This window comes from Tachypleus tridentatus, chromosome 6, assembly GCF_004210375.1.
Source record: "Tachypleus tridentatus isolate NWPU-2018 chromosome 6, ASM421037v1, whole genome shotgun sequence".
In the NCBI taxonomy this organism is placed as follows: Eukaryota; Metazoa; Arthropoda; class Merostomata; order Xiphosura; family Limulidae; genus Tachypleus; species Tachypleus tridentatus.
In genome coordinates this window covers 129,613,475-129,626,431 of record NC_134830.1, presented here as the reverse complement: position 1 = coordinate 129,626,431, position 12,957 = coordinate 129,613,475, and the positions used below count along the sequence as shown (strand labels likewise).

The 12,957-nt window shown below is 35.2% G+C and overlaps 1 protein-coding gene across 2 annotated transcripts in view; it reads left to right on the top strand.

The window, feature by feature from the left end:
- LOC143251452 (uncharacterized) overlaps window positions 1-12,957 on the top strand; it is a 44,220-nt gene that overhangs the window by 30,538 nt on the left and 725 nt on the right. The window contains exons 2-4 of one of the 2 annotated variants that reach the window (XM_076502752.1): window positions 974-1,182; window positions 2,595-2,858; window positions 10,817-10,975. In XM_076502752.1, the coding sequence (XP_076358867.1) occupies window positions 974-1,182; window positions 2,595-2,858; window positions 10,817-10,975 (632 nt within the window). Of the gene's footprint in view, window positions 1-973; window positions 1,183-2,594; window positions 2,859-10,768; window positions 10,976-12,957 lie in introns of both variants that reach the window. The other variant, XM_076502751.1, reaches the window with a different exon arrangement.

Genomic DNA, 12,957 nt, shown 5'->3' with positions numbered 1-12,957 from the left:
CAAAATGCTCCTCTGGATAAGGTTAGAAACCATAGTTTTGCATCAGGTGAGGCAAAATTTCATGCTTCAGTAAGAGCTATGAGGAAACTCGAAAGACGGTACGTAAATGTATTGATACTAGTAAAGGTTAAAATATAAAGTCTAAGCTCTTCGAAAGTGATATAATTAAGTCATGGTATGCTCAGTACTTGACAATCTAGTACAGACCTTGATAATAATCTAACTATAGGAACAGGTGTGAACGTTAACTTCAGAAAGTGAATAGTGAAGGGATTTACACATTTTAATACAATTAAGAAAAAAATTAACTTTACATCAAATAAATATAAACACATATATTTTTATTTAAACCAACATTTCGCTTTTGCGGCTTCTTAATACATGAGTGTTACTTGAAACGTTTTGGACTGGTAGGTACTTCATCTATATCATTTAAAGATTACTTAAATTGGTTTCACAGGTTATAATTCATGTGTAATTTAGTACGTTCCCCTTAACAAAAGCATTAGAGCAGTGGTTCCTAACCAGGGGTGCGAGATGGCGTTCCAGGGGGTGCGAGATAACATTTGTTTTGGCCACCTTCACCTTTATTCTTAAATAAATAATTACTGTGAGGGGTGCGAGAACATATTAATTTTTTTAGGAGTGCGGGGCATAAAAAAGGTTGGGAACCACTGCATTAGAGGAACATAAATTATACTTCGTTCATACTTCCTAATTAATTTCGCTACTGAAGCGGTAAGTGAATATGACTCATTCACACAAAAGTCCTCATTTTGTGACAAATTTGATATATTTTATCTTCCATGACCTGATAAACATCACATTTATGTAGTTCCGTTAACATATATATATATATATAAAGCATCGTCTAGATTTACTACACTAGTTGCTTCTTAGCATCTCAACACATTTGTTCTCGGAGATTTTCTTTATTTTGTAATGCTGAACAATAACTTTATACCTTTTCCAGTGTCCGATTATTGTTTTTCTGGTCCAGTTAATTCCACAAGTGTTCCCACACCCACCATACCGAGGACCATGGCGTCCAAGTATGAGCGAAGTCGTTTATTACTCCGAATATCCAAAGACGTCTGCGCCAAAGACTTCCTTCCTCCCTAAGCCACAGTACTGTCCTGAGACAGGACGAACAGTATGTGAAAATGTTCCTTATTACCCAAGGTAAACACAGTTGACTCCGTTATTTCTTAACCACGGAAATAGTGTTGTAATCTATCATCCTGTAACGTAGCACGACGTTACATGATAAGCACTTAATATTGTAGTCTGTTATCTCTTAAAGCAGCATCAGGTACTCAATACCGTGGTCTGTCGCCATGTAACACAGCATGACGTTGCACGATAGGTACTTTCTTTTATAGGCTGATTATTTTCCAACTATCATACATCTATTGTTTATATATTTGTTATCTATACTGTTTTTAAAGTATAATTAATATAACTATATGTAATACATTGTCTACTCTGTCTTGAGTGTTACATTTTTCATTATAAAGATTAATGCCATTATTTGACAATTTCCTCCTACAGTTGTAAACGGATTCAAAGTCGACGACTTCTACATTTCATGTCAGTCGTCGGGCATGAGGTTTATTGAGCAGCAGCTACAGACTACCCTCAATTGTTTATTGAATGGACCACAGCAAATGGTTTTATCTTTTCTCTCTCTAAAACCATTTGCATGCACTTTTGCCACCAACATCCTTAAAGATATTGGACCTCATTCATCATCTGAGACTTTGATTCTGCATAGGGTCTTTCTGCACTTTTCTATACACTGATTCTCATGAACCTCCTCCACATCTTTACTGTTTAAAACTTCGATCCTAACCACATTATCCCACCTGGGGTTGTGATTTCCTTCCGCAGTGGGTCGTGCTTTTTCGGAATAGATGGTCAGCCATTGCTCCTTTTGGCCTTCGCGTCTAGCTACAGCTGGCGGAGTTTTGGTTGTTCAGACAGAGATTTCACTGTAGCGAAGTAAAACAAGCACTATTTATCTACGTTCGGTACACTGTTTTTAATGGAATTACAGTTACGATATTAAACAAACAATGTTTTTTATGTTCTGTCTACCGTTTCTAATGAGATTATTGTCAGGCAAGAATATTTTACCATCTCTCTTTATAGTAAAGACTGGTCGATGACTTAATATCAAACACATTTTCACTTTTTTACTTTTAATACAATTGTTCAAACCGGATAAGGCAGCATTCGTTGTTCTTGAATGTTGGTCAATATCGTAATATATCAAATACACATATTATTTCAATTTATTTTTGTTCGAACCGAATACATCATCAAAATATGGTCTTCTAACAATGCATTACCACAACATGAGGAATATGTTGTTGTAACAATATGACCGCATAACACACTTGACTAAGTCATATTTCTTTTTATGTATTTATTTTACCTGTTTATGCTTGTATATAAATATTTTATGTATTTCTGTCGTATCATTCTTATTTACTTTTTAATGCGTTTTCTTCTATCTAACATCAAATCAAAAGTCCTTCAAAAATTTAGATTGAATGCATAAATAACTTTAATTATTTTTCATTTCTTCTTAGTGAATACATATTTCACCTAGTGGCAGAAACTAAAGCAGTAAGTTTCAATTTTACGTCCGTCTTCTTTGACGAACACGATGGGGACTCTGAACCAAACATGAAACTTCTTCCCCCAGATCCCAAGAAGGTGGAACAAAATAGCCAAACACCCCATCAGCAAGAGATCAATAAGCGAAACCGTCCAATCTGGAGCCACTATGGTTACGACCGAGGCTACGAAATCGGTTACGCACCGACATACTCTCATTCGTATTACCACCATAGGTAAGCTGTGTTGATTAACAGCTGTGATCTGTGACATTCCTGTGGTCTATTTATTCTCCACAGATTGTTATTTTACTCAATTATGAAGCTCCATGATACTGTTATAATCCATTCTACTAACATAAATATGTTAATCCTCTGTACTTCATTTTACCAAGATAGTTCTTCGCTCAACCGTGAAGCTCTAAAATACCACTGTAGTCCTTTTAATTTAGCATGGTACAGTTGCAGAAAGAAACAGTGGCTTAGTATGCTTTGTATAACTGAAGGAACAAATTAAAGTTAAGCATTTTATAAACTTTAGTCACTTTTAATAAACAAAAATGCTAGAATTACACTTTCAAAAATTCTAAGAGTAAATATTTTATCAAAAACAAAAGTACAGTCACCTCCAGTTTAGTATTTTGGGTGTCCTTTTCCTTTTGTTACAGTTTTCAAACGTCTATGATAATTATTATGCAACGCATTACATCTTAAGAGAAAAATGTGAGCTCATTATATCTTGTATATTTTCTGAATCTTAGACACGTTTGGCACAAAATTAATGGCCAAATACTTGTCAAAAGTATATCTGTTGGATTGAGACCTGAAGAATGTGATAGCTATTTCAGAACATTTTGATTTTTCAATAATTCCTAAATATTCTCTATGTCTAACTGGCTGTTCTTTTATGTTGTTGTTGTTTTACATTAGTTCCATACCAGTCCAGCAGTTCCAAGCTCTGATAAATTGTAGAGGGTCAAAATTTGATATTAGAGAGCGCTACGGAAGTTTGGTTTGTTTTCAATTTCACGCAAAGCTACTCGAGAACTATCTGTGCTAGCCGTTCCTAATTTAGCAAGGAAAGGCAACTAGTCATCACCACCAACTCTTGGACTATTTTACCGACGAATAGTAGGATTGATTGTAACATTATAACGCCCTCATGGTTGAAAGAGCGAGCATGTTTGGTGTGACCGGGATTCGAACCTGCAACCCTCAGAGTTCGAATCGAGTACCTTAACCACCTGACCATCCCAGGTTCGCTAAGGAAGAGAAAAAATAAAAAAGCTAAATTCTTACAGATTTTCTTAAATTATTTAATATTATAATCTGTAGCAATCTGTGTTGAAGAACAGAAGAATAACTAGATATAATAAGACTGGTAAATAAAAGTAAGGTGGCCAAATTTTTAACTTTGAGATTAGTGGTATAAATTTTACTACAGCGTTAAAATAAGATTAAAGTTAGTTTATTGTCTCTTCGTGTTTAAAGGATTAACATGTATACTTGAACTTACATACATCAGTTTTGATTCAGCCTATAGTCACAGGTAGGTTGTAATATAAATAAGATTGAATATATTACGTAAACATCAAAACTAGATACTATTATTTCTACTAAAGTTTTATTTTTAAGAGATAAAACTAGTGATAAAAACTAAAATAATGCAGTAGTTTTTTAAACGTTAGGTTTAGCAGTAACAGTGTTGATGACAGACTACTGGTATTTTATATCGAGTATTTATATAAATACAATGGTTGAGATTAGTGTGAAAATTAAACTTAACAGTTTGTTAGGTGTAATGGGTGCAGTGAGGGAATGTTATTTGAGAACATTTGATTGGCACATACTTTCAAGGAAGCTGTGTGTGAAGATGTGCAATTTGTATGTAGAGTTAGAAGATTGAAGGAAAAATTGGAAGCTACAGTTTTGACAGAAAGTGTTCGTACCCCTACGTCGTCAGTAGTTTTTTCCTCATAACTTAAAAAGTATCACGATTAGGATAATGAAAGTGTAGTACATTATAAATATTATACTAACACACATCTACATAAGTGTTTATGTAAAATGAACGACAAATAAACTGTTTATAAACAAATAACCAAACATAGGAGGAACAGAAAGTGTTCGTACATTTCAGAACGTGTGAAAAAAATGATATTCCCGTAAAAATTTTATTTAGTTTGGCGAATAAACTACATTATACCATTCCAGAACTAGATACTGGGTTCATAATTATTGGAAGTTAGCCAGCAAAAAAATGTACTTCTGGCAATTTAGCGCCGTCTCCGTCATTATTTGCTTGGTCATCATGGCGAACAGGAAACAATTGTTCAGTGATTTAAAAAACCGAATTATTGTAAAATACAAGTCTCGTGTGTCTCTTATCGATATTGCTACACAACTTAATGTGCAAAAATCTACTGTTCAAAGCATAATTGCCAAGTTTAAGCTTACAGGATCAACTGCTAACCTCCCTCGTTCCGAACGTCCCACCACAATTCCAGAGAGAACCAAGAGGAAGGTTCTCAGAGAAGTTAGTAGGAACCCTCGTTTAACACGTAATGACATACAGAATTTGGTAAGGGAAACTGGGGTTGAAGTAAGCACCTCTGCAGTTACGAGCATGTTACGTTCTTCTGGGTTCAAAGCATGCCGTCCTCGTATAACTCCATATTTAAAGCCTGTTGATTTAGAAGTACGATTGAGGTATGCAAGAAAGCATGTAGATAAACCCTTTACCTGTTGGAAGAGTATTCTTTGGTCAGGCGAGACTAAAATCGAGCTTTTAGTCCACAATGATGTTCGCTATATTTTCCGTAAGAAGGGGAAACGAAATCTTCCAAAGAACACCGTCCCTACAGTTAAACACGGAGGTGGCTCGATCATACTATGGGGTTAATTCAGCTCTTCTGGTGTAGGCAGCCTTCACCGCGTCAACGAAATCACGAAAAAGAAAAGTACGTTGATATATTAGGCACTTATATTACGAATGATGCTCGGAACTTGCGATTGGGCGTCGTTGGATTTCCAGCACGACAATGACCCTAAGCACACATCGAAATATGTGCAATCCTGGTTGCAGAGGAACCATATAAGCGTTCTGGAGTTGCCATCACAGTCACCCTATCTCAACCCAATTGAAAACGTTTGGCATGAGTTGAAGACCAGGGTTCATCAGCGTCATCCGAAAAACTTGCAAGAATTGGAGGCCTTCGGTAAAGAAGAATGGAAGAAAATACCAGTTGAGTACTGTCAAACGATCATGGAGGGCTATGAGGAGAGTTTGCGCTAAGTAATTCACCTGAAAGGCTACACAACTGACCATTAAAGTAGACGCACGAACACTTTTTGCCCCTCCTATGTTTAGTTATTTGTTTATAAATAGTTTATTTGTCATCCAATTTACATAAAAATTTATGTAGATGTGTGTTAGTATAATATTTATAATATATACTGTACTTTCATTATTCTAATCGTGATATGTTTTAAGTTAAAAGGAAAAAACTACTGACGACGCAGAGGTACGAACACTATCTGTCGTAGCTGTACCATTATTAAAGTAGAGGCAGTGAATAAAGATAAACATAGACTGTAGGAAATATTAGTAGGATTTTAAGAGGACCTAAAGCTCTTACATGCAAACAGTACATCAGCTAACAGTGACTTTCGTAAAGTTAGAAAGAGTATTATTAGGAGTAAATTTAATTGTAATGAGCCTGTTCAACTGAGCAAAACATTTCAACCCTTAGCTTCGGCAGACGATGAACTATTAGAAGAACAGGAGGTAAAAGTGTCAGAGGAGTTTATGGTTATAGGAGATTCCTTGTCAAAGCATGTGGATATAATAGCCTGTGAGCTATATAGGGAGAAAAGAATCACATAATTTTACCCAAGGGCGCAGGTGAAGGATATAACTTACAGAGCAGGAGCCAGCAGAGATGCAGTTTTGCGGTGCATATTGAGGCTAATGACACAGGGAAATGTAGATCAAAGGAGCTACCTAATAAGTACAAGAGCGTAATAGATGCATTTAAAGAAAAAATGTCAAAACTTATTTTGTGAGGGATACTGCCCAGAATTAAATGTGGGAATGAAGTTATACGTAGGTCGCTAGGGGTAAATGATAGGCGCAAGGATGAGCAGTTGGACTTATGGAATCAGTGTAGTGGAATAAGGGAGTTTTTGATACGGACGGTTTACATTTAAATAAGATAAAGCTGGCGTTTTTTCTATAGCTCTTGACTCAGATATAAAGGAAGTTTTAAACTAGAACTAAACTGTAGACAGTGATGAGAACCACAACGAATTAGACACAAATAAAATAAAAGGTACAAAACGTTCAGCATAGAAAATAAATATAGAAGTAGTTACAAGTGTAGGTTTAATTGATACTATTGTAATGCTAGAAGTATGAAATATAAAATGGGTGACTTAGGAACACTGGTAAGAATGGAGGATTTTGATATAATGGGAATATCTAAAACCTGGTTAAATGTAGATCATTTTGATGACAGAGATTTCTTTGAAATACATAGTTAAAGGCTACTTATTAGGGCTAGAGTACGAAAGAGGGGTAGTTTTATATGTGAAATTTTAGTTACATCCTGTTGAAGTTGAGGATATCACAGATAATAGCAAAGTGATTTAATTCATTTGGATTTTGTCAGTGGATATAAAGAAAAATCGTTTAGTGGGGATTTGTTACAGACCATCAAATGATACTTGTGGAACAAGTAAGAAACGTTATGCTAAAATTAAGATTTCAGCTATTAATGAGGGCATATTGTTTGTGTTTGTTTGTTTGTGAATTTCGCACAAAGCTACACGAGGGATATCTGCGCTAGCCGTTTCTAATTTTGTAGTGAGAGACTAGAGGGAAGGCAGCTAGTCATAACCACCCACCACCAACTCTTAGGCTACTCTTTTTCCAATGAATAGTGGGATTGATGGCCACATTATAACGCTCCCACAGCTGAAAGGGCGAGCATGTTTGGTGCGACGGTGATTCGAACCCGTGACTCTCAGATTACGAATCGAACGCTTTAACCCACTGGCCATGCCGGGCCTAATGAGTACATAATTTATTATAGGTGATTTTAATTTCACTCGTATAGAATGATAAATGTTAAAGTCAATTTATGAAGGAGAAAGGTTTTTGAAAACTGTACAAGATGTTTCTTCTCACCAACTGGTCAAGAAATATACTAGAAACAATACTATTTTAGATTTATTTTAACTTCTAATAAAGAAATTGTTGAGAGGGTGGAAATTGGGAACACCTGAGTGCAAATGATCATTGCTGTATTAGGTGCAACGTGTTTGCTGCATATGGAAATAAGAAATGATGATATTTTGGTGACAAATTTCAAAAAAGTATACTTTGAAGGGATGCGACAAAAATTACCTGTTGTGAATTGGGAAAAATTGACACAGAGCAGATAATCCAATAGCGTAGCTCCGTGCTTACACTAACTCTTCTTGCTTTTGTCGTTTTTAACATCTATTACTCTGTCTTTCAAAATTAGATTGTTCTTATGAGATAAGAACAAGTCATGCAAACTTTACATCTTTCCAGATTAAGGGTCATTGTCTCGTCTGAATGATGTAAATGCTACATCCGGTCACTTGTTATTATTACAATATTGACTCTCCCTTGTAATGTACGAATGTAATCCTTGTTATCAGAACAAACTATGTGTTGTTATAGGTAGTAAATTTGACCGTCTTTGTAACTTTTTTGTGGAACAATACTAAACAAATTTCTAAGACTATTTTCTACTTGTTTAGATGTTTTACAACATTTTTAGTTTATCTACCATGTTCTCAGTCATAAATATAAAACAGAAGCCAGATGTATCTTAAAGTGACAAGTACGAAGGATCTTACAATATGAGTGATATTAATTTAAAATATTATCATCTTTACAGTTTGTTATTTTAAAACAGAGAAAGATAATGTGTGTACACCGTAATCAAGTTACTAAGTAAAAAAGTATGTATTCACTTTATGTATAGTAATATTTCTGTAAAAATAATATTCATATAATAGAAGACAGATCTTCTATCTGTAATAATACACCGCAGTGTTCTGGCGTGTACAAGCTGGTGAAGAGTGATTACATGTGGGAACATAAAGATAGTACAAGACTCATGAAAACAGCCAGTGAAAAGCACGCCACGTCAACTGGACACAGAATAAACTGGGAGAAAACTAGAATCATCGACGCAGACAAATACTGTAAGACAAGAAAAATCAAAGAATTATTTTATATTAACACTATTAAACCTTCACTAAAAAGAGATTCTGGATTAGAGGTGAGTAACCTGTGGCTGCCATTGGTTGAATCTACAGGAAATCTCTCCTCCAATCAGAAACAGTGATAATTCAACTAATCTCTCTACAATCCACCAGGACACTATAAAAGACCGACAACACCTACACACACACTGCCTACGGGCTCCGGCCTGGCCTACTTCCCTTGTGCCGCCTTTGTTTTGCTCTCCTTTTTCACCCGCTATTTTCATACTGCCCTACCTCACTTCATCACCTTAAACAAGTCAAATGAAAATACAATTAAGCTCCCATATAAAGGTAAATAATCTTCCATGAGCGGAGACGAAGAGGAACAACAACGTTCCTGAACACCCCTGTTGGGAGAGAATTCATCAGACTTCTCTCTCTCTAAAGTAAACCCCTGTCAAGGTTCCGTTTCGTTTCACACACACTGACCTGAAGACGAAAGACGGAGGACTTTCGAAACGTCATCCTCTACACTTGTGTTTCCACAACAGGCAGTTGCCGTCCATTCTACAAAGTTTCATCATGAATACTCTGTTTAAACAATCTATCAAAAATTACAACCGTACTTTTCATAAAACATTAGTATTAGGCCTATTACATTTTTAAACACTAGATTATTTATCTAGTCCCTTAGTAATGCTCAACAGTTGGAAGAGTATATAATAATAGTATTACAACAATTTATCATATCCATTGACGACGAAGTGTTTCGTGTTACTCAATCCAAAGGCTGGCTGGGATACAACAACCATATCTGTAATCGGAACTCTATTTATATAAGGCGTTTAATACAACAAGAACCAGCTAGGAACATGAAACACAAACAACAATCAGCTGAGTTCAGTGTACATATTTGATAATCTCTATCTAATGATTTTCACTTAACAAGAATAATTGAAAAGCAAAACCTAAAGTGAAGGTAAAATCCGACGTAATTTAATATTTTAAATTGTACACTTCCTTTCATACTTTACTAATGCGGCCACAATTTGTTTTCAATATTTAACCATTTGGCCCGGCATGGCCAGGTCGATAAAGCGCTCGACTCGTAATCTGAGGGTCGCGAGTTCGAATCCCCGTCGCACTAAACATGCTCGCCCTTTCAGCTGGGGTACGTTATAATGTGACGGTCAACCCCACTATTCATTGGTAAAAGAGTAGCCCAAGAGTTGCTTAGGGTGGTGATGACTAGCCACCTTCCCTCTAGTCTTACACTGCAAAATTAGAGACGGTAAGCTCGTGTAGCTTTGCGCGAAGTGCGAAAACAAACAAACAAACCTAACCATTTTCCTATAAAGCTGCAACTCCAGATCAGTAATGTTAAATAAAGGTATGTATAATACAATGTTTAACGTGTATGATTAGTATTGTTTTAATAACTTTTGGTGGAACAAGGCTTACCTGTTTTGTTTTGTCATCCTATAGTTATTTGCTCTGAAATTAATGTTTGAAAAGAAGGTTGGAAATTTGATATTTTATATCAAATATTTAAACAATATTTTAAATTCAAAATTTCTAATAAATTTTTGTGTACAAAATTTCAAATACCAAACTTGAACTCTGAAAGTTAATAAACAACCTCTCAATTATGAATATTAATTTTTTTTATCTTTTAGTGTTTTGTATAAATATCAATTGAATAAACATCGGTATAATTTCAGATGAAAGCTTATCTAGGTTCTAGAGATTCAAATATTAGAACTATGTTAATAATAAAAGAAGGACAAAATAAGATAAAAATATCAATTTGACGTATCTGTGTTTCACATTTTATTGCACAGTTAAAATATCTGTAGAATCACTTTTGTAATATTAAAAAAAGGTGCTCTGTTTTTACTTCCTAGACCTTTGTATTCGAACGAGTGTCAGAGTAGCTCTGTTCATCTTTACAGAAGGCGGAGACAGAAGGAAGAAGAACCACTCTGTGCTATTCGAACCATGTTCATTCTGCCTGAAGCTGGCCTCACAGATCAGTCTCAATGGAAGTTTGTTGTTAATATTCCCGACAAAGATCCTCGCTTTAAACAAGTCATCAGAGTCGATGTGTGCAGGTAAGAAAATAAGTTGTTTCTGGTGTGGTCGGATTTTATTTGGTAATAAGCGAAAAAGATCAACCAAAAAATGGAGGAAAATGCACTTAGGTAAAACAGCAAGGATAGACTTGACGGGTACGCAGTCCTTAGCTGTTCATTGACTGTGTTTTTATATTTAATGTGAAACTATATGTTTACAATTCACAGTTTGCCATGCCGAGATAAAAAACAAAACAGAAGCTTAAGATTAGCTAAAGAGCTGAAGTTATATTTAAGTTCAATCTTTTCCTTTTTTACGAAATGAAAGAGATACGCCAATGTACGTTTACATATTCATATAAAACCTGTCAGATGGCGCTCTCTCTACCTTAAAGTTGATTGTTTGTTTGTTTGTTTTAATTTCGCGCAAAGCTGCATAAGGGTGATCTGCGCTAGCCGTCCCTAATTTAGCAGTGTAAGACTAGAGGGAAGGCAGCTAGTCATCACCACCCACCGCCAACTCTTGGGCTACTCTTTTACCAACGAATAGTGGGATTGACCGTAACATTATAACATCCCCACGGCTGAAAGGATGAGCATGTTTAATGCGACGGAAATTCGCATCCGCGATCCTCAGATTACGAGTCGAACGCCTTAACCCACCTGGCCATGCCGGGCTATAACTGAAAGTTGAACTTATTCAATGCTATAATTCTCAGATGAATGTGCTTTCAGCTCACACCTCTTGATGTTATTGAGAAAATCTCTTGAATAAGTTGCAGAAAACGTGGCGAAACACTATCGACAAATCCTTACACAGTTCGAGTGCGTATTACTATCCATACTCTACTGTCACATGAACAATTTATACTGAGAAGGTCTGGAGTATGTGTTCTGACCCAGAATCTATCATATCGGACTTTTAACAAGATTAAACAGCGCCCTTGAAACGTATACAACAAGTACGTGTTCAGTAGTTACGTATATAACTAAATATAATACATATATATATAAACTAAACTCAATTCATAAAATATATTTTTAAACCTTTTCTTTAAAACTTTCATATAATAATGTTTTAGAGGGCGCTTCTGAAGTAATTGACTTTTAACATTTTCATATAGCCAGGATTTCCTTTTAAATTACACCAACATGGGAAGGTGTTTAGGGTGCGCGACTCACATTTTGAAAGTCCCGGAATCTAATCCTCGTCACACCAAGCATGCTCTCCCCTTCATCCATTGGGGCGTTATAATATAAAGGTTAATCTTCCTATTCGTTGATAAAAGAGTTGGCGGTGAGTGGTCTTACAACGCTAAGTTAGGGACGACTAGCCCAGATAGCACTCCCACAAAGCTTTGTGTGAAATACAAAAATAATCAAACAAATAAAAATCTTTTAAATTATATAAATATTATTCTAATATTTTTAAATGCACAAAATATTTTCATTTCAGTAAAAATTATCAAAAATAAACATTCTTTTAATAAGATAATATATTATTACTAGAATTATCTTATCATGCACAGAGTTATACATATAAACGTATATCTAACCCCGAACATCTTACTTTGTATAAAGATACTAGATTACGTAAACGAGGATTGATTTATTTTGTATAAAGATACTACGTTATACCCAGAACATCTTACTTTGTATAAAGATATTAAGTTATGTAAACCAGGAGCATCTTATTTTGTATATAGATACTAGGTTATATAAACCAGAAACATCTTATTTCGTAAATAGATACGAAGCTATACAAACCCGAATATCTCTCAAATGTTTGTAACACAGTCAAATTTTATGAAATCATGGGAATCGAAAAGCGCTTAAAGTGGCAATATACGTTCCTTTGTGGTATTGAAGAAGCCCGAAATACGGTTGAGTTATATAACATAAAACGATGTTCAACGTTCCTGTAAAAATGTCTTCATCCAGTTACATTTCTGTTATGCAATGAAAGCACATTTAGGTTTCTCTCTGATACTTATTACATATTAAAAGTGATTTGCTACCCC